Below are 22,606 nucleotides of genomic sequence, written 5' to 3'. Positions count from 1 at the left end.
GTGTGTGTGTGTGTGTGTGTGCCTGCGTGTGAGTATGTGTGTGTCTGCGTGTGTCTGCGTGTGTGTCTTAGAACACCGAGACCTCCCTCTGCACATCCCACTGCTCTGTGAAACACAGGAAGTGATCCCAGAGCTGTTTAAAAGGTCAGCGAGGCTGCGCTTTTCGCCAGCCTTGACATTTGATTGGCAAAGGTAGAACGGAGACAGGGCAAATCCTCCCGCGCCGGTTCAAAGAGCAGTCTGAATGGGAGATGCTCAGGGTTGCTTCTCACGGGCAGACTCTCCTTCACCGGGTCCTCTTTTAACGGAGGGTTGGTTCGCATCGCCCAGACCTTTTGGGGCTTTCATAGCCTTCTGCACTGCATTCATCATTCATTGCCTCTGACAGCGCTCTGTTTTTATATGCATAATGCCGGCTAGTTGAACAGCTAGTTATGTTCGTGTTGTAGGTGGGTCAGTGTAATAAGGCACCTTGGGAGGTGTGTGTGTGTGTGTGTGTGTGTGTGTGTGTGTGTGTGTGTTTGCGTGCGTGCGTGCGTGCGTGCATGTATTCTGTAGTGACCTCAGTTGGGACAGGGGGGGGGGAGACGGGGGGGGACGGACTTTGGTGGGCTGCAGGGCATGGATGACCCACCAGAGTCCCCACCCGCCAATCTCCCCCCCCCCCCCCCCTTTCCCCGGTCCACTCCCCTGCCCCGCCGCGTTGTGTGTAGCGTGCTCTGGCGGCTAAAGGTGCTCGTTAAAGGCCATAACTTATCTCACGTTTGAAGCTAATGGGAGGAATACTGGCCGCAGTGAAAAATAAATTACATTCCCCCCCCCCCCCCTCTCTCTCCCTACCCTCCTAACCTGCAGCGTAATATGGCAGCGGTGAGACTATGCATTCCAGATCCCCGGCATTAGAATTTATCTGTGCTGCACGACGCTGACTGATGCATTTGAAAATAATGTACTGGAGCTGAGCATTACAGGGACCCCGTGACTAATGGACAGCTCTCGCCCGTGGCCGCCACTGTATATCACTCAGCTGGACGACCTCATCAAGTCCCACACTCCTTTGCAGGGCTCCCAGGACCAGCAGCCCAGTGGCGGTAGCAGCAGAGTTTCTCCCTCCCTGTTCTCTCTCTCTCTCTCTCTCTCTCTCGCTCGCTCGCTCTCTGTTTCTCGAACCCTCTAATTTCGCTTTCTCTCATGTACTCACCCTCACCCACCCACTCACACATACAAACACACACACACACCGTCACGTTCTCTCTCTGTTTTTTTGTGATGTAGTGACTGTAGTAAACGTACGCGTGTATGCAGAGGGGAGTGAGGGGTAAGAGAGGTCGAGAGGCAAGAGTGGGGAATGAGAAATGTGTTGGTGTGAGGAGGCCTCTTCCTTTCCTCTCCTCTCCTCTCCTCTGTTCTCCTCTCCTCTCTGCTCTCCTCTGCTCTCCTCTCCTCTCCTCTGTTCTCCTCTCTTCTCCTCTCCTCTCCTGTCCTCTCTGGTCTCCTCTGTTCTCCTCTCCTCTCCTCTCCTATCCTCTCCTCTCCTCTCCTCTGTTCTCCTCTCCTCTGCTCTCTCCGGCCAGGTGCACAAGGCAGGGGGGGAAGAAGGGAGGAAGACGGTTCTCATTATTTCTGGTTTCCGTTTTCTCTTAATGGAATGCTCCGGATGGAAGCGGAGTGTTTGAACCCTGGCGTCTTCTCCAATGTTCCTCCCTCTCTGCTAATGTTCTTTCTCGAACAAAGATGCCTGTCTGACTCACTCTCAGGAATAGCAGAAGACGAGGAATATTTGAACAGTCGTGGGCCTATCTTGGAGGATGATGAAAGACTTGAATGCTTTGTCTTTTTCCTCCTTCTATCCTAATTGGAAATTCATAGAATACCTAATGAAATGAAACCTGAATGAAGTATGCAGCCCCCCCCCCCCCCCCCCCCCCCCCCTTTATTATACATCAGAGCAATTTAGTGTTGTGCTAAGTTTATAACGCTGCAGAATCCTTAAGTGGATGAAATTCTCTATTATTAAAGTGTAATATAATTATAATGCTCTATAATTGGAAAATGCAAGGCGGTGTATCACGAAGGGTAGGGAGGAGACTGTGTGTGTGTGTGTGTGTCTGTGGTGGTCAAGCGCCGTCTCAAGCATGTTTTTCTTCCCCGATGAAGGCTGGAAAGTCAAACGTCAGCAAGTAGCGCTCCTTAATCTCTCTCTGTATATTCATGGAGATAGTGCCTCTGGGCAGCGGGCTGTTCCCCTACTAAAGACGTGGCCCAAGGTCCGTCAGGGGAAATCACAAATAACTCAAGTGAATTATTCATTTTCGTAACTCGACGGTGATCTTGTGAGACATTTTCTGATTTGGTTCACCTGATGGATTTTAACTTTAGTCTTAGTACCAATCAACGCGCTGCTTTTCCCCTTCAGTAACATTTGGACACGTTTGGCACCGTTTATGATCCGAATATCCATAACCTCCGACTGCTTTCGGTGATGACGGGACACATGAAGTCTCTGTGGTTGGTTTGAGCGACTGACTGATTGATGTCAGTGATAGATTGGACTCCTCCATGGTTGCAACGTGGTGGTCCAGAGACCTGCAGGGCCCGGCCAATGTTGACCACACAGAGAGGACGGTAAGAGTGTGAATTCCGTCTGACTGAGCATGTGCAGACGTGTCAGTGTTGTGACCGGGAGTCCTGGTGACTGGGGGAAGCGGTCGATTGGGGTGGTCAGGGCTATTTTCTAACTGACTTGGTCTTCGAGGAGGGAGATGGGCCGTGTGCTGCTGCTGCTGCTGCTGCTGCTGGGAGCTGGGCAGGACAGAGAAGGGGTGGGCCTGGGGAGGGGTAGGATGGGTGGGCCTGGGGAAGGATAGGCTGGATGGGCCTGGGGAGGGATAGGCTGGGTGGGCCTGGGGAAGGATAGGCTGGATGGGCCTGGGGAGGGATAGGCTGGGTGGGCCTGGGGAGGGATAGGCTGGGTGGGCCTGGGGAGAGATAGGCTGTGTGGCCCTGGGGAGGGATAGGCTGGATGGGCCTGGGGAGAGATAGGCTGGATGGGCCTGGGGAGGGATAGGCTGGGTGGGCTTGGGGAGGGATAGACTGGGTGGCCCTGGGGAGGGATAGGCTGGGTGGCCCTGGAGAGGGATAGGCTGGGTGGGCCTGGGGAGGGATAGGCTTGGTGGGCCTGGGGAGGGATAGGCTGGGTGGCCCTGGAGAGGGATAGGCTTGGTGGGCCTGGGGAGGGATAGGCTAGGTGGTAAGAGTCAAGGCTGAGCCTCTCACCATGATCCTACACCCTGAAGGCGAAGGTCTCCCTCTGGGCCTGACACTGTGGGCACGTGGGCCGAGTTCCAGCATCCACGCAGGCGGACTTTTCCGAACGACCAATACATTGCAAATAGTATTCTAGTATACCGTCGATATCGGAACACCACCACGGACGCCTCTGCTTCCACCCCGCTAGGAAGGCTCAGTGGTTGAACCTCATTTAGTCGGCCTATGGCTCCAAAACACTCTCCCAGCACTCAGCCTAAGCAAACAGTGCGATGGTGTCTGCTCTGTTCTCCCCTTGAATACGCCTCTCTCAGTGTGAACCAGACTGCTGAAGGCCTGTAATGGCTCTGTGAAAAGGGTTTGTTGGGAATGGTTTTAAACGGGGGGTGGGCGGGTGGTCGGGGGGGGGGGGGGTTTGAAGAGGCCGGCGGACAGGTATCACCTAACAGCCTGGCGTTAAAAGGGTTGACCGAGCCCGCGCCGGAATGGGGACGGCGTGTAGTCAGCCCCAATTTCAGCTAATCCCCGGCGCCTGATTGTTTACTGAAGTGCACATTTGCGGCGTCCGTTCATTTGGGCTCCACTAGATGTGTTTATTTTATTATTTATTTTATTTCTGTCTTTTCATACAGTATGGGGCTATCATTTATAATTCCCCCAAACTACCGCAACTCATCTGCACCTGGGTGACATAGAACGCCCTCCTCATCACAATAGAGTGCCTCTTCCTGTTTTGGGGGCCGATGGTTACAAATAACAGACATCTCAATGTCAGGGCATTATCCAAATTGCAAATGGTAGTCTAAATTTGCGCTGGATTTATTTGGGTTCCCCCATCTGTAACAGCCCCACTAGTACCCCTCCAGCCCTTCGTGTCTGCCCCTCCCCAGCCTCTGCTTTGATGTGGTTATCACTGAGCCCCATTGCCCTCCCTCCCCCTCCCCCTGTCACCCTCCCAGTCCCTTGGTGTCAGCACCTTTTGATGTATCCTATGTGCACTTCCAAATAGAATTTTTAATAAGGATCTTTTTTTTTTTCCTCATCTGGGAGGGGGGGGGGTGGGGGGGGGGGGTGATGGTGATGATGTGTGCATGGTTTGTGTGGTGTTGGCAGGCAGATATGGCTCATTGACATATTAAGCCCTCTGTGCATTCTGGAGGCTTGGTTGGCAGCCGCTGGCAGCCCAGTGTGTGAGGTGGCCTGTGGGGGCAGTCAGACAGACAGCACTTGCTGTCAGTTGTTCTGTACAACAGCTCCCTAAGCAAGTCAGTTGCTATTGTAGTTCTTTCAAACTAACATTTGACTTGCTGTGTGCGCGTGCGTGCGTGTGTGCGTGTGTGTGCTTATGTGCGTGTGTGTGTGTAATGTAGTTTATGATGGTGGGGGGTGGGGGTGTGGGGGGGTACTTCTAATGCAGCTCACCTGCAATGAACAGGGCGAACGGCGTTTCTGGAGCAGGATGGAGGGAGGACTGGCCTTGGCCAGGCAGGGTAGCAGCTGCTCTCTCACTCCACAAGTCCTCTCTAATTTGGCCGAGCGCACCATGGAGCTCCACCTCGTTGTCGGAGGCGAGAATCTCAAGATGTAATAATAATTCTGAACAAAAAGCCTATTTTTTTTTATTATTTTTTTTTATCAGGCAGGCAAAGAGAAATCCCAGGGCCCTGTCAGGACAAAGAGGCTCTCTCTCTCTCTCTCAGCCCTCTCTTTAATATGCTACTGGAGACCAGGTCGCAATTAGCATGCTAATGACTGGATCTGAGACCTCCAAAGATCAAGACAATAGCGGTCCTTTTCTGGGCGTCTGAAGATAACAAAATAACCTTTAACAGAAATTACCGGATGAAATGTACGGCGTTTCTTTATCACGCGAAAATCTTTCAAAAAATTATACAAAAAATAAAAAAAGGTTCTGAGAGCAATCTGCCCGAGCTCTGGCGTTAATCTCTCCTTTGTGATGCTTTTGGAGCTCCGAAGCCTGCCTCTACCTTATTGTGGTTAATTATATTAAGGGCACTCCATGCCTCTCTCTCTCTCTCTCTCTCTTTTATTAAATGTATTGTGATTATCTATATCTGCATATGTATTCCCAGCTCTACTTGATGTTGTTGCCTGCCGGTTCAGGTCTGAGTGGCTCGTTTAGGAAGCCCGGTGCTGGAGGCTTGTCACGGCGGTGAGAGATCAAAGCGGCGTTGGTGGGTTGGTAGCCTCAGGTCAAAGATAATGAGCATTGTATAATAGCCTCCTTTTAAATACACAGAGCCTGCTCACACTTGTATTCGCATTTATACGGTGGGAAAGAACTGTTGGACTGGGCTGGGCCGTCCCTCAGGTCCACAGGAGGTCTTAAGTCTCAGCGCAGGTATACTGTACAGACAGCCCGGGCCTTGACGCCGCGGTCCGGTGTGGAGAAATAGAGGGGGGTTGGAAGGTGGACCTTTGGCAGAGGGCTGGCAGGGGTGGGCGTCATGGGGGGAAGCAGAGCTATCTGTATTTAAAGCGCCGGCATGCTGGGAGGACATGGAGGACCCCTGCTCTATGGTTCAGTCAGCCAGGTTAAGCAGAGGCCTCCTGGAGACGCACGTGCACACACACACACACACACACACACACACACACACACATACATGCACGCCCGCATGCACATGCGTACACGTACTCGCGTGCGTGTACAAACTCACACACACACACACACACACACTCACACTCACACACACACTTTCACAAAAAATAGACTGCAGTACATGCTGTTCACTTAGACATACACCTTCACACTCTCATTTGTGCAATTTCTCCCTGTCAGACACACACACACACACACACACACACACACAGAGGTTCTGGCCTGCTGGGCTACAAACAGTAGTATCAGTAGACAGTGAAGGAGCCCAGCCGGTCCCAGACGGTACCCTGCAGCGTCTGCAACACCCCAGCTCTCACCATGCACTGCCCCAGGCCAAGGGATCCAGACAACCCCTGCCTCTCTCTATCGCTCTCATCCACCTCTTCTCTCTCTTTATCCCTATCTCTATTCCCCTCATCCACCTCTCTCTGTTTCTCTCTCTCTCTCTCTCTCTCTGTTTCTCTCTCTCTCTCTCTCTACCTTCCTACAGTACATGATGTTTTTTTCTCCTCTCTCAATGCCAATTGAATTGATTCATCCATCTGCGGGTGCATATGGCTGTGTATATGTTTGCGTATTGTACGCCTACATAAAGCCTTTTGTTATCAATCAGAATACATCCTTGACATGAAACGTGAATATACAAAAAAAAAATCCCGACTGGACATCGATAGTCATAAAACATGACGCACAAGATGTCTTGTCCCTTATTGTTCCATTCCCTTGGTTTTTCCTACCCTATATTCTGACTCTTATGACAGGATGTATTTGGAACTGAATTCTGGAGCAATGTCTTTCTGTAGCTACCTACCAGGTAAGCAAAGTGTACACCCTTGGATGCCAGGTACGGTATAGAAGCCCCCCTCTAAACCTCTGGGAGACATTTCAGAGAGGAGGGAGAGAGAGAGACAGTGTGGATTATCTGTCAAGGCATCAGTCCAGAGAGCAGTTTGGCCAGTTCATTAAACCCCTGACAGAACCATTAATATTAGTGTGCCTTCTAAAACTCCACCAAAAAGGCACCACTCAGGAGAATGTGATTTGGGATTTTATGGGAAGGACTCTAAATTATGACGGGCAGCATTAACTGGCTTTGCTATCATTTAAAAAAAACAGACTTGTAACCAAATGTTATAGCCATAAGTGTTGAATTCTGTTCGTCATCATGTTTATTATCGATCTTGCTAAATCTAACTACAGTAAACCCTTGTCTTCTCTGTCCTTCCCCACTGTTGGGTGTAGAAGGACATGGAGGATACTGTATGGTTATTTAAATAAAGGATGTGTGAATTCACCTTCCCCTGTATCTACACTATACAGAACCTACCAAGGATTTGTATTCAGATGCAGATATGTGTGCTCCGTTCTAACCGCTTACGACAGCGCTCCCTGTCAACAATAAACAGAAGTCCATTGTTGCTAAATAGTGAGCGGTTTCGACCTTTGACTTGGTCACAGCCTAACCTGTACGTAGTAGTTTGAGGCCATCATGTCCATTAAGTATCGTAAACGGATGAGAATGAAGTACTTCGTCCTTGAGTAAAACACGTCACAGATAGGTTTCGGTTGGAACAAGAAATGACACAATGAACGTCATGAAACAAAATGAGCAATAAGGTAAAATACTTCGTAAACACTCAGACGAAGCAGCAGTGAGAGAGCGCCCTCACCGCCCCTGGCCAGTAGCGACCGGCTCCGTTTCTACCGCTCCGTTCCAACTGCTGCTAGATTTACTGACAAGTCGTGTGCTAATTATGGCACAAATACAATAGCTTAGCGACATGTAATATTTGTTATCTTCTGATATATATCGTAGAATAAATGGATTCTGCATTCTGGTTTGACACTCGCCTTTCAACCCACTACTCTAGATCCCTAATGGTTTCACAATGTTCATTCCAATCAGGATCCTGGTTGATTTAAATGAAATAACAAAATAGCCCATTTGCGAAGCAATAGAACAGCATGTAATTTGGGACATCCAAGGTTAATTCAATCTTGATTATATTAGCTGACGCTTACATTCTGTATCTTTTAATGGTAGGCTGATAAAGAAAGTGACATGCATTTTATCTGTGTAATATTGTTAAATTACAAATCTGTGGAATTAGATTAATTGATTTTATGCAATTCCGTCAAGTCGTCTTATCGTCGCAGGATTTTTACATGCAGTATTACGGTTTTACAATTTGACGTTCTCTCAACGCCTTGTGTTCTAGTTGAGCACAGACATTTGTTGAGCTCGTATACTGGAGTGTAAAGTTCAGGGCGTATAAACGGATGCTGTATTCGGTGGTTGAAGCAGCTTATTGCCGGGAGTCTGTGAGTTTCATCTTCCGACGCTGATTGTTTTGTGATGCGTCTGTTTCTGGGTGATTTGACCTCTTCTTCTTTTACGCTGTGACTCTCAATTGCAGAGGGCAATTTGGCTATGGAATTCATACTCACCCGGCAGTCTGGGCACCACCGTTCTGGGGAATGCAAAGTATATGTTTCTTCTGTCAAAAGAATGTCATCTTGCACCTGAAATTGGAACATTGACTTTGAGCCCTCTCGGAAATACTTGACAGACCTGTTTTCAGACCTGTTTTCTGTGTTTTACTGTGATACTATGCATTCCACTTTGCTGTCCTCTTGGTTCTGGCTCTATTTTAATACTTTTGAATGCATCGTTGTGTGTGTGCCTGTGTGTGTGCGTGTGTGCCTGTGCGTGTGTGCCTGTGTGTGTGTGTCTGTGTGTGTGTGTGTGTGTGTCCTGTTTCAGGTGGAGGAGCGGGAGGCCCAGGTCCAGGAGCTACAGGACACGATCACAGAGCTGCACCAGGAGATGACCCGGAAGGACCAGGACAAGCTGAGCCAGCTGCAGCAGCTCCACCAGCTGGAGGGCAGAGTCAAGGAACTCACTGAGGAGGTACAAGATAGCCTCCTCCTAATATAGTCTACTCCTCCTGTTGCCTCCTCCTAATATAGTCTACTCCTCCTGTTGCCTCCTCCTAATATAGTCTACTCCTTCTGTTGCCTCCTCCTAATATAGTCTACTCCTTCTGTTGCCTCCTCCTAATATAGTCTACTCCTCCTGTTGCCTCCTCCTAATATAGTCTACTCCTTCTGTTGCCTCCTCCTAATATAGTCTACTCCTCCTGTTGCCTCCTCCTAATATAGTCTACTCCTTCTGTTGCCTCCTCCTAATATAGTCTACTCCTCCTGTTGCCTCCTCCTAATATAGTCTACTCCTTCTGTTGCCTCCTCCTAATATAGTCTACTCCTCCTGTTGCCTCCTCCTAATATAGTCTACTCCTTCTGTTGCCTCCTCCTAATATAGTCTACTCCTCCTGTTGCCTCCTCCTAATATAGTCTACTCCTTCTGTTGCCTCCTCCTAATATAGTCTACTCCTCCTGTTGCCTCCTCCTAATATAGTCTACTCCTTCTGTTGCCTCCTCCTAATATAGTCTACTCCTTCTGTTGCCTCCTCCTAATATAGTCTACTCCTCCTGTTGCCTCCTCCTAATATAGTCTACTCCTCCTGTTGCCTCCTCCTAATATAGTCTACTCCTCCTGTTGCCTCCTCCTAATATAGTCTACTCCTCCTGTTGCCTCCTCCTAATATAGTCTACTCCTCCTGTTGCCTCCTCCTAATATAGTCTACTCCTTCTGTTGCCTCCTCCTAATATAGTCTACTCCTTCTGTTGCCTCCTCCTAATATAGTCTACTCCTTCTGTTGCCTCCTCCTCCTGTAGTCTCCTCCTCCTCCTGTAGTCTCCTCCTCCTGCAGCCTCCTCCTCCTGTAGCCTCCTCCTCCTATATTCTCCTCCTCCTGTAGCCTCCTCCTCCTATATTCTCCTCCTCCTGTACCCTCCTCCTCCTGTACCCTCCTCCTCCTGTAGTCTCCTCCTCCTGTACCCTCCTGTACCCTCCTCCTGTACCCTCCTCCTCCTGTACCCTCCTCCTCCTCCTCTACAGTGTAGTGCAGGCCACTTTTGCACAGTGGTCAGACTGACTCCTGGGGACACATGGACTTCAGTACCCAAGATGACCGCCCCTAGATTTGACAGAACTGGTCAGAATCATAAAGTAATCACACTGAATATTCAATATAACACAATGTTCAATGTCCGGACTAAGCTGTCATCATAACCCCTCGAGTCCAACTCCTCTCCAGTCTACAACACACATGTTCCAGTCCTGATACAGTGGCTCCGTTCAGCCACGGTTGGCCTGGTGGATGATGTGCTGTGTGTGTGTGTGTGTGTGTGTGTGTGTGTGTGTGTGTGTGTGTGTGTGTGTGTGTGTGCGCGCTTGACTGTGTGGCAGGTGATGAGCTCGGAGGAGACCCTGGGTCAGCTGAGACGGGCCCTGCAGCAGGCTGCCGTGGAGACCACCACCAGCGCCCTCTCTGGGGACGTAAGTACGGAGGAGAAAGCGGTAGTCTACTCCTCCTGTAGTCTACTCCTCCTGTAGTCTCCTCCTCCTGTAGTCTCCTCCTCCTGTAGTCTACTCCTCCTGTAGTCTCCTCCTCCTGTAGTCTACTCCTCCTGTAGTCTCCTCCTCCTGTAGTCTACTCCTCCTGTAGTCTACTCCTCCTGTAGTCTACTCCTCTTGTAGCCTCCTCCTCCTGTAGTCTCCTCCTCCTCTCTGGGGACGTGAGTACGGAGGAGGAGGAGGAGGAGGAGGAGGAGGAGGAGAAAGTGGGTTAGAACGCCACGTTCATTCATATGCATGGTTCGAATGTTTCCACCGGTCATGATCTAATACCTGGCCTACTTTTTATACAAGGATGTTTTGTTCTGTCCATCATAAACTCATAACCCGAACAAGTAATGTAATGAACTTGAGTCCACTTTGGAGTTGTTTTTTATTTTTTTTATTTTTTTTATTTGAGTTATTATATTATGAGGTAACTTTTCCTTTGTCTGTTCCAACAATTGCATTATTGTTAAAGAAAATGGCAGTAATTCAACCCTTGTCATCCAACGCATGTTCGCTCTGCTTTCTGCACATTAGCATTTAACGGCTCATCCTGTTGTTATTAACATTCCTATGTGAGCCTACGTATTCGCACATTAATCGGATTAGGGGCCGATTTTTCTGACGCAAACACTTCCATGGTTGCCTTTCACACAGTGTGTGGTATCGTTGGGTGGGGTTGGGGTTGTGATTGCCCAGGGCTGGTGGGGAGAGCGGGCAGTGTGAGAGCTGCTTGTTCAGAGAGGACTTGGTAATGACGTCGCACATGTTGCCCCGGGATCGGGATGGGACCGACGTGGGCTGAATAGCGCCACTGTCTCGCGCACGGACGCACACACCGACGCACACACCATACGCACACGCACACGCACACCACACACACACACACACACACACACACTTACACACACACACACACACACGGCCCCAGAGAAGAGCCAACTATCTCTTGACATCTCTACACATCTGGCAGCCAGCCCAGAGACGATGGGAGTCAATTAACTCTAATGAATTGTAATATTGTGCAATTTTAATCAGGCTGTAATTCTGTATAATTACCTTATAATTTCTGGATGGGATTAGGTTGCAATTACGTCTGCAGCCGAAGAAGGCGAAGAGTTCAAGTGCGGAACTATGCAGGACCACAGAAAAGGCTTTTTGAGTTCCTTTTGTTTGCGTTTAATATGGAAATTGTGCGAAAATGATGAGACAACTTGTCTTTATTGCTTATTGAGTTTGGGAGGTCAGGCAGAATGAGTTAGGGTGTAATTACGGCCTTAGCCACATAGATGGTAGATTGGCCTATTAGATGATTCCCTGTCTGTGATGAGCTGTTTCCCCTCTGTCGGGGGAAACCTGTTATGACCTTCAAATCAGCGTAGATGTTAGTTAGAACCTTCCAGATTGGTGGAATTGGCGTTGGGAGTTGATTGGTCAGGCTTCCCTTGTGAGCCTATAGACCGGTCTCTTGTTTTGGCTGGAGGTTGAGGATGTAACAGAGTCGGGTAGCCAGCTGTGAAAGAATAGAGGCCCCATTGAGAACCATCGAAAACAGATTGGGAGGAGAAGCACTTTCCGGTCAGATGTTTGGTTAGCGAGACAGCATACGCTTTATGAACAAGTGTACGGGTTCCGGTGCTGAAACGGAAACGTTCGAACCCTGAAGGTATCTCCTGATTTCTTTCTCTCCCTCTCTCCTTCTCCGTCTCTGCAGTCCTTTTCCTCTCTCCTCCTCAAATCTCCTCCCTTTCCTTCCCCCTCCCCCCCCCCCCCCCTCCCCCCCTCGTATCCCCCCCTCTCCCTCAGTGTGGAGGAAATGCATTGGAAAGGAGAGCCAAAGTCACACAACATTAGTTTGGTGGCGTCGGCCGCTGCAGAAAGCCATTACTCTTCCTTGACAGTATCAAAGAGAGCAGCGGTGCTGGGGCGCGCCCGGCCCCTCGCTCTCCCTCACCATGCGCCACTCGCAGGAAATTGCCTCATACTTCAGCGGGCAGGAGGTGACACGGCGGCGACACCCACGCATGTGTCACTTTCAGGGTCCCGGGTCCTGGGTGGGAGCGGCCTCCTGTGTCAGAGACAAGCGCTGCCTGGGGAGCAGTAGAGGACTGCTGCCCAGGGGAGGCTGAGGGGGGCTGGGGGGGGCTGACTCAGAGAGGAAGGGGGGGGGGGGGGGGCTGGTGCTAACTCAGAGAGAAGAGGCTAGGGGGGGGGGGGGGGGGGCTGGGGCTAACTAAGAGAAGAGAGGCTGGGGGGGGGCTGGGGCTAACTCAGAGAGGAGAGGCTGGGGGGGGGGGGGGCTGGGGCTAACTCAGAGAGGAGAGGCCGGGGGGGGCTGGGGCTAATGCATGGAGGGTTAGGGTTAGCCACCACTCATTTCGGGGGGCCAAGGAGGGTCCAGACTAGCCAGCGTTATCAATAACGGGGGTCTTAACCTCCCTAACTTTGACTAGTAGTCTATGGCCTGGTTTGGACATCCACTACACAGATGACCAGGTCACCATAGTCAGAGCTGCTGTGGAGAGTTGTGGTGTTGACCTAGAGGTCGATGGGTTCAGGAATACCGGAATATGGGATTTCAAAACAACTTGGATGTCTAATATCTACCATTCAATGTTGACCAATGTTGACCATATCTACCATTCAATTCAATTACTCACTGTCTCATGTGATTAATCATGATAGAATACTAAACAGGGGGTTGGACCGCTGGGACTTGGACCAGAATTAGCATGGTGACGTTATTGATGGGATGGATGGGGGTACAGTATGCATGGCCCAGGAAAGGTGCTCGATCGTGGGCCTCTCTGTGTCTGGTCTGGGGATGGAGCCTGGGGGCTGGAGCCTGGAGCCTCTGGGCTGGGGGCTGGAGCCTGGAGCCTGGAGCCTGGAGCCTGGAGCCTGGAGCCTGGAGCCTGGGGCCTGGAGCCTGGAGCCTGGAGCCTGGGGGCTGCTCCGCCTGTCTGCCTGCACCCGTACGGGGAGCAGTAATGAAACGAGAGGTTAAGAAGGGGGAGTGAAGTGGTCTAGCTCAACAATAAAACCCATGTCGTCGGGGGGCTGCTATTGGACCCCACTCCTAACACACAGTGGGGCCGTTGAATAGGGACACACACGCAGACACACACACCACACCTATTAAGGGCTGTTGTACCTCTGACCCCGTCTATGGGAGATAATGAGCTAATGAACATTTGGTCTAATCTTGTGTGGAGAGCATTGACAGAACGAGGGAAGGAGGCGAAGCTCGTTGAATAGAAGCTCTCTCAATACATTAGGCCCTTTGTCTAATGACACTATTGATCACGATGTTGCTTACGAGTCCATTTTTCCAAATGCAGAGCTATTATTAGACGTTTTAGACCGTTTTTTTCTGTTCTTTTCGCAAAGCCTCCTTCGCCAGTCGCAAAGCTACAGGCTGAACCAGACAGGTGGGTGAAACGAGGACCCAGGGTGTCGTCGGCAGGCGAGACGAGTCCGTTGTTTTAGTCTGAGGGGGGGAATAAGAACGCCCGGGAGGTGAACCTTTATTTTGGGAGGGACGGGTGTGTGTATAAATCTGCTTATGCTGTTTTCCATCTCTCTCTCTCTCTCCCCCCCCCAACCCAACCCGCACACCCCCCCCCCCCCCCCCCGCAGACCTCTTGAGAGAGAGGACCGATGTTTATTGCCATTTCTAAAGCAGCCTTTGTTGTGATTGTGTGTGCTCTCTCTGCGTCCCCCTTCTCCCTGTTTCCACTCTCCTTTCATTTTGTGTGGGGTGGGGGCGGGGGTGCGTGGGGGGGTGGGGGGGCGACTGCTGCAGCCTCGCCGCCTCTGCAGCCCTGTGATTAGAGCGAGGGAGAGGCAGAGAGTGCTTCTCAGCAGGACTCTCTGTTTTATATTCATCAAAAGAGCCGCCTTTGATTTGCTCCCTCTTTGACGTGTGACAGCGCCAGGGCTGCAGCACCGCACCGCCACTGAGGAAACCGTGCACTTACCTCACCTTCTCCTCCTCTCCTCTCTTCTCCTCTCCTCTCCTCTCCTCCCCTTCTCCTCCTCTCCTCTCCTCTCCTCTCCTCTCCTCTCCTCTCCTCTCCTCTCCTCTCCTCTCCTCTCCTCTCCTCCCCTTCTCCTCCTCTCCTCTCTTCTCCTCTCCTCTCCTCTCCTCTCTTCTCCTCTCCTCTCCTCCCCTTCTCCTCCTCTCCTCTCCTCTCCTCCCCTTCTCCTCCTCTCCTCCCCTTCTCCTCCTCTCCTCTCTTCTCCTCTCCTCTCCTCCCCTTCTCCTCCTCTCCTCTCCTCTCCTCTCCTCTCCTCTCCTCTCCTCTCCTCTCCTCTCCTCTCCTCTCCTCTCCTCTCCTCTCCCCTCCCCTCTCCTCTCCTCCATTCCACCCCCATCCTCCCCCAATCCCCAATAACCCCCCCCCCCAACCAGCCCAACCCTTGGGCCGCCTCGCCGTCTTATTAATTTCTCTATTATTATTAATATTGCCTCTTTTCACTCAAATAGGCAGACTTTCTCCAAGGTCACTCTGAAAGATTTGCTGAGCTGAGAGCGGGTGCCCCCCCCCCCCCTCTCTCCTCCTCCTCCTCCTCCTCCCCTTGGAGTAGTTACCCAGTGCCTGGGGAGAAAGGGTGAGGGAGGGGGGAGAGAGTGAGAGGACCGGATCACGACCACGTCTGTCTGATTGGAGCTTTGTCGATTTCCCTGGAAAGTAAAAAAAAAAAGAAAAAGAAAAAAGCTTGTTGTTGATAACCGCATTGAATGGTGCAGCGAATGATGTTTGTCCGTTGTTGCTGTTGATTGCATCATTTGAATACGACTCTTCCCTGACGTGTTCCTACAGTTTTCCTCTCTAGAGAACCACGTTGTGCTGTTGACCCGGCTAGCTGCGTTTCTTTTCCTTGACCTCCAACACCCACCTCCAATACACGTTCTTTCTGTCCAGGGTCAAAGGCCTCGGTGTGGGGGAGCCCATCCCCCTGTAGGAGGCTGGAGAGGTGGAACTACGTTCCTTTCAGGGTCCCACTGAAGGGACCCCGTTTAACTGCGCCCCAGTCCCTGTGACCTTCAGCTCCGTGTCAGTCGCTGACAGAAGGCCTCTGTAGTTTTCCTGAGCGTTTACACAGCGGCCCAGCCTATTACCGCCTTCCACGAGCAGATCAGTCCATTCTGCAGAGTCTGTGATGGCTCAGACTAAAATCACACACACACACGTTCACACTCACACTTCGCTCTGCTCTTCAAACACGGCCCCCTTTGCACCGAGCCTGGGCCGGAGGATAGGACGCGCACACGCACACACACACACCTGTGTTTGAACAGGGCTGCTCTGTGCTGCAGAGACCGGCTGGTTATTAACAGTGTAAATTATTAAAGCAATTTCCAACTCTGCAAACAGTCGCGCGAAGGGGAGAACAGACGCAGGAACGTGTGTGTGTGTGGACGTGTGTATGTGTGTGTGAGATCCATGGGGAGGGACGGACAGACAGGCCATTTGCCTGGCGCTTTATCCCTGCAGTGGCCCAGCTAACAAGGTCACACACACACACACAAACACACACACACCCACCCAAGGTCAGCTCTGTGGGAGGGGAACATGCATGAGTAATATTTCACCTTCAAGAAGCCTCTTATATGCACACACACACACACACACATACACACACACACACTGGACTCTCTAGTAAATGGAAATCAGAGGTGTCCATTTGCATTCTGCATGTGCTGGAGCAGAATGGAATGCTAACTGAAGCGGTGTTCTCTGGCGCTCAGCGATCACTCCTTACTGTTTGTAGACGTCGCCACTTCACAGCCGGCGTCACGTTGGATGGCGTCTCCGCCGTGGTAGAGTTCATATAATGGACTGTACGCACGGGGAAGGGAAGGCAGGCGAGCTTGTCACATATACATAAATGCATGCAGCAGTCTCAGTGTCCTCTGGCAATGCGGAGATGAGTAAATATGCAGTGGCGTTTCGGCGCCTGAGATGTGAACTTGGTTACATTATCTCAACTCCTCTCTCTCTCTCTCTCTCTCTCTCTCTCTCTTTGTGTTGAAAAGCGTCCCCCCTTTCCAGAACAAAGCCTCGGCCCCTTAGCATTCGCTAGCTGCTTTGCTCAGTCGACCAACGCGGAAAAAGGGAACCAAAGTCAAAAGGCTACAAGTGATCAGCTTCACTCCTCCGTGCTTGAATAATAACAGCCAGCTCCCATCCTAGAGGCTTGTATGTTTTCGATGTTATTGTTTTTTTTAGGAATATCATTTGCTGTGCGTCAAAACAGGCGTACGGCCCAAATATTTCTTTCCCCGTCTCCGAACCGCGGCCACGGGAAAACCGGGAGTTCGGTATCGGTGGCGGTTGAAACGGAGTTTGAGGGTAGTTTGATAGCGAAGTTACGCCGCGTGGTGACCCCTCTTAACGGTTCACCTCGAGCTCTTTCAAGGTGAGCGCTCCAGACGGACGGACGGACGGAGGGCGCGGTAGGCCCCTGCGTCTGTCTCTGAGGCCTGTCTACATGCATGCGTTCTGAACAGAATCTCCCTAATGGTTCTTCAGAACGGGGGAGCGACGAGGGAAACTGTAGCACTCCGCTCAGGGATCGGTCACCCTCTGTCATTTCAGATGTTCACCTGCACCAGTAAGCATAGGGTGGCCGTCCACCCCCTCTTTCTCCCCCAGCTCTTGACGGGGAGACTGAGAGGGGGATGAGAGGGGTGAAGAGAAAGGGAGAGAGGGGGGGAGAGAGAGAGATAGAAAGGGAGTATTATAAACCCTGTGACGCAGCACTTTGGGTGAGAGAGAGAGAGCGAGAGAGACAGAGAGTGAAAGGGAGGGAGAGAACGTCTTCCTTCCAGCTCTGTAATCTCAGAAGCCATGGCATGGCGTGTCAGTGTTAAGTTGATACCGAGCTTTGGGCCGCTGTGGACTCTCCACTTCTGAAGCTCCACTGTAGCGCCTAAACCCCATAATCCTGCTCAAAGGGAGCGGGTTAGTTACAGTATACGTATATATATGTGCTGGAGATTGACTGCTCTCTTTTCTCTGAACGACGCTTTTTTTCCCTCCCCACTTTTCTCTCTCTTCCCTTTGTTCCCTCCCGGTCGTGGAGCTGCTCTTTGGCCCTACAGGACCCCCACAAGGCTCTGTGTGATTCCAGCGTTTATCCCCGTCTCCGCTCGGAGTGGTGTCTGACTGAGGAGGGAGCAGAGAGTCTGCTGTCCCAGAGGCCCTCCAGTACGACCTGTTGCAGTTCTCTAGCTGCGGAGCATCGGCTATTTCTACAGCTGATCTTGCGGCCGCCATCCTGGCTTTCCTATCTCGTGTCAGTGTTACAGTACAGACCTGGAACACCAGCTCATGTCGCCTGCCTGAATGAATGAATGAATGAATGAATGAATGAATGAATGAACCACACATCTGCAGCTGTATGAGTTACAGTGGGCCTTTGGTTTGGTGTTGGAGGGATGGAACGTTTTTATCTGATGCAAGTCGTTATCCATCTGCTGGTTTAGCCGGATTCTCTCTCTCTCTCTCTCTCTCTCTCTCTCTCTCTCTCTGCGTCTCCCTCACCTCCCGCTGCGCGCCTGTGTGTTGCCGTGTGTGTGTGTGTGTGTGTGTTGTTGATAGTGTTGTCTTCACTCTGAGACAGAGCCAGTTATCAGTGGAACTTCAGCAATGCAAATCATGTCGAGAGAGAGAGAGAGAGAGAGAGAGTGAGTGAAAAAAAGAGAGACAAGCGTTTCGGAGGCGCATTTTGTTTGTTTTCCCTTTTTATTAAGGGCATATTGTGTTTTATTTATAGTGCGTCTGTGTTATTAAGAGAGGGAGAGAGGCAGAGAGAGAGAGAGGGAGAGGGGTTTGTTGCGATTCTCTGACGTGTCATTGGTTTATCTTTGTGATTGTTGTCTGTGTTGTCTACCCCCCCCAACACCCCACCCCCCCCCCCCCCCACCTCCCCCCCCCGTCGCCCTCTGAAGTCAGAGGTTTTGAACAGGCTTTGTTCTCACAGGAGAAGGTGCCGACGGCACTGGAAAGCAATAAACAGGAAAAGGTATCAAATTCAATATTTCTCGGCAGATGAAGAAAACAGACATATTTTTTTGTGCTCTTGGCATGCAGGGAGCCGAGAACACCCCCCCCCCCCCCCCCCTTTCGCTCCTGGATATGATTAAAAAAAAAGAAGTAAACATGCAATATTAAGTGTTAAAGTAGGTGGAACATTATCTGGCAGGTACACCACCAACACCAACAGCCCCTAATCTTATCATTGACACCAGCACATATCAGGTACAATCTCTTAGTTTAGCAGAATTGAACAGATCACGATAAGTCCCGGGAGAAATCCCCCTACGTGGAAACACCTGTCCCTGCCTTACACAGGGCTTTGGCACAGCCAACTGGAGGCAATTATTTGCTGATGGTCAGCATTTGGGCTATCTGTGGGGATTAGCTGTGGGAGTGCTGACCTGGGAGCTGACCGGCCAGCCGTGCTGTGGTCACGTGAGTGAGCGCCCTGGGCTGGTGTTGGGCTGGATAGGCTGGGCCTTGCTGGGGCTGGCACTGGGGCTGGCACTTTGGGTTGGGGCTGGGGCTGGCACTGGGGCTGGCGCTTTGGGCTGGGGCTGGGCTGGATAGGCTGGGCCTTGTTGGCGCTTTGGGCTGGGGCTGAGGATGAGGCTGGGGCTGGCGCTTTGGGCTGGGGCTGGGGCTGGGCTGGGCTGGGGCTGGGCTGGGCTGGGGCTGGGGCTGGGGCTTATGTTGGTTCTGGGGCTGGGCTGGACTCCATGGAGCTCTGGAGCCTGCCTGCCATACCAACATCATATCACATGTCCCCCACTCCCTCAGGGTCGTAGCTTGTGAGGTGGGCTCCTGCGGAATGGAGATAAACATAGCTCACTGGTGAGAGTTAGGCAGAGAAGATGGGCAGTAGTTAACAGCAGTATTTCGCATCATTTTGCTTTCAAGTAAGTGTGATTAGAAAATGCGAGTGCATTCATGTGTCACTGCAAGCGAGCTAATGTTTTTGTGAATCTGTGTGTGTGTGTGTGTGTGTGTGTATGTGTGTGTGTATGTGTGTGTGAGTGAGTGAGTGTGTGTGAGAGAGAGATTGTGTGTGTGACTGCTTGTTTACGTGTGTGATTGCGTGTGCGCGTGTGATTGCGTTTGCGTGTGTGATTGCGTGTGCGCGTGTGATTGCGTTTGCGCGTGTGATTGCGTTTGCGTGTGTGATTGCGTACAGATTTGGGTAACTCAGTGTCTGACAGAAAGTGAGAGTGTGTGTTTTTTTAGAGTGGATGCGAGTGGCGTGTGTGTGTGTGTGTGTGTGTGCGTGCGTGCGTGCACGTGTGTATCTGCGTGAGTCCGGTCTGGCTGTGGACGTGATTGTGTTTTGATGAGGTCTCAGCGGTGCGCCGTGCTCAGGTCCTGTTGAGACGCTCGGCGCCTCGCATCCCCATCGCTTTCCCAATTTGACAGCTGATGGGATCTCAGATGGAATGTGTGCCGGCGAGAATTGCCAGCGATATACATAACGACCTCATTTCTCTTCTCCGTCCCTCTCTCCTCACCGGTTCCTCCCTCCCTCCCTCCCTCCTGCCTGCCCCGCCCCCCCTCTCTTGGTTCAGGTGCCGTCCCCTCCCTTCGGCGGGGGGGTTCACAGGCAGTGCCAACTCCAGCCGGTCCCAGAGAGCTGTATTTCATCTGGTTGGTCCCACGCTGTCTGTGGGCCGCGGCTCTCCGGGACCACCACAGTATGATGAACCACGGTGTGTTAGAACCACCACAGTATGATGAACCGCGGTGTGTTAGAACCACCACAGTATGATGAACCACGGTGTGTTAGAACCACCACAGTATGATGAACCACGGTGTGTTAGAACCACCACAGTATGATGAACCACGATGTGTTAGAACCACCACAGTATTAGAACCACCACAGTATTAGAACCACCACAGTATGATGAACCGCGGTGTGTTAGAACCACCACAGTATTAGAACCACCACAGTATTAGAACCACCACAGTGTTAGAACCACCACAGTGTTAGAACCACCACAGTGTTAGAACCACCACAGTATTAGAACCACCACAGTATTAGAACCACCACAGTGTTAGAACCACCTCAGTGTTAGAACCACCACAGTGTTAGAACCACCACAGTGTTAGAACCACCACAGTATTAGAACCACCACAGTGTTACAACCACCTCAGTTTGGTGGGGATAGTGAGGTAGCCTGTGTGAGGGGACAGTAAGAACACACAGTCTTACATGCACTTCATCACGGCTGTAAAATGGCTACTGTGTCCAGCGCTAAGCACCAATACACACCACTAATCCCTCGATTTTCTGGTGCCTGCTTCAGAGAGAACAGGAGAGAGAGAGAACACACTGAATCAGATATGGCTCTTTTTAAAAGACCTCTTCTCTCCTGTGGTCAGTTTGGCCAGGTTGATTTACTATCAGAGACAGTTTACTGTTCAAAGGTGCAGTTGGAGTGTGTGTGTGTGTGTGTGTGTGTGTGTGTGTGTGCCTGTGTGTGCCTGTGTATGTATGTATGTGTGCATACACGCATGCGTGTGCGTGCGTTTGTGCGTGCATGCTTGTGTGTGTACGTTTGTGCATGCGTGCAGTAATGGATATAACCTACTGCATAGAGATAGCTCTCTAGTCTGATTCCTCCTGAAGCTGTGAGCTCGCCGTGATTTGTTTGGCTCCCATGCAGAGCGGGCCTGATTCGCAGAGCTCCCGCCCGGCGTAAAACCCAGACTGAGATATTTGTATACCAGAGAGGAAGTGCCGAGCGGAAGGGCGGGTAAAGAAGCACCCTTCACTCCCGCGGGTCGCGCTGATCCATCTCTCTCTCTCTCCCCGACCCGTGCGCTTTCTTTGAGGGACATTTCTCATAACGGGCCGTTCGCTCATCCTTATCGCCAGCTACCCCCCCCCACCCCCACCCCCCCGCGCTGGAAACTTTCCAAAAACTCTGTGTCTGACGGCACCAGCGTGTCACGCGGCCCGGGCCCGGCTCTGGGCAACGCAACGTCATCATTGAAGCCCCCCTCCCCCCCCCCTCCCCCTGTGAAGCATCAGCCATCCTTCAACCACGGCGCCCATTTACATCCATTTATCCGGCTGTGTCAACATGGGCCTAGCGCGGGGAGCAGTTGTGTTTATTCGTATATATTGCAGCCCGTATATCATGCAAGTGTATATTGCGCGTATTTGTATTCATCTGTGTCTATTTTGGAGAGGAAAAAGTCACGGTTATGATGTTATTGCACTGTGGTGCAGGGAGCACTGTGTGTGTGAGGAGAACCACCTCTCTCTCTCTCTCTCTCTCTCTCTCTCTGTCTCTCTGTCTCTCTGTATCTCTCTCTATCTCTCTCTCTCTGTCTCTCTCTCCGTCTCTCTCTGTCTCTGTCTCTCTCCCTCTCTCTCTCTCTCTCTCTCTCTCTCTCTCTCTCTCTCTGTCTCTCTCTCTCTCTGTCTCTCTCTCTCTGTCTCTCTCTCTCTGTCTCTCTCTCTCTGTCTCTCTGTCTCTCTCTGTCTCTCTCTCTGTCTCTCTGTCTCTCTCTCCCTCTCTCTGTCTCTCTCTGTATCTCTCTCTATCTCTCTCTCTCTGTCTCTCTCTCTCTCCGTCTCTGTCTCTCTCTCTCTCTCTCTCTCTCTCTCTCTCTCTCTCTCTCTCTCTCTCTGTCTCTCTCTCCTAACCCTCTATCTCGTACAGCGAGCAGTTGATTTATGTAAAAATGCTCATTCCTGGGATTGTATTGGAAATGTAAAAAGCTTCTCAAAAAGCATGAAGCCCGAATGAAAATGGTATGACTGTAAAGTGTTCTATTACCAAGTCCTTTATTATTAATCCATTCCTGATTGGCTGTGTTACAGTACCTAACATGTACCTGCATTTCAGCTTATAATGTATCAGCGCCCCTAAATTGAGTGTGTTATTAGATGCAAGCTTCACTTTCCGCACATTCTGAAGGTTTTTGAAGGTATTCGGTGCATTAGGTGATTATTTTGAGGAGGCAAATGCCATCGAATCCATGATAATGTGCAAGGATAATCACGAGTTATAATCACCAAGGAACACGGCACATTCCCCTTGCGTTTACAATGCAAACACATTCAGGGGGTTGTGTGTTTTACTATATGTGTGTGTGTTTGCGTGAACTCCCTTTTTCCCGAGCAAACCGCTGCTGTTATATTATTCATCAACCAGACACTGTACCACATTTCCCTGCAGCAGAATGGAGGTGCGGCAGGCG

The 22,606-nt window shown here is 51.1% G+C and overlaps 1 protein-coding gene across 1 annotated transcript in view; it reads left to right on the top strand.

Moving 5' to 3' along the window:
* Positions 1–22,606, top strand: part of pmfbp1 (polyamine modulated factor 1 binding protein 1) — a gene marked incomplete at both ends in the record, with an annotated part of 149,388 nt that overhangs the window by 43,337 nt on the left and 83,445 nt on the right. Inside the window, 3 exons of the mRNA XM_083690860.1 lie at positions 8,655–8,801; positions 10,203–10,292; positions 10,478–10,576. Coding sequence (XP_083546986.1) covers positions 8,655–8,801; positions 10,203–10,292; positions 10,478–10,576 — 336 coding nt within the window. The remainder of the gene's footprint in view (positions 1–8,654; positions 8,802–10,202; positions 10,293–10,477; positions 10,577–22,606) is intronic.

This window comes from Argentina silus (assembly GCF_951799395.1).
Source record: "Argentina silus genome assembly, chromosome: 19".
In the NCBI taxonomy this organism is placed as follows: Eukaryota; Metazoa; Chordata; class Actinopteri; order Argentiniformes; family Argentinidae; genus Argentina; species Argentina silus.
The sequence above is the reverse complement of the archived record's forward strand: the minus strand, read 5'-3'. Positions and strand labels throughout refer to the sequence as shown.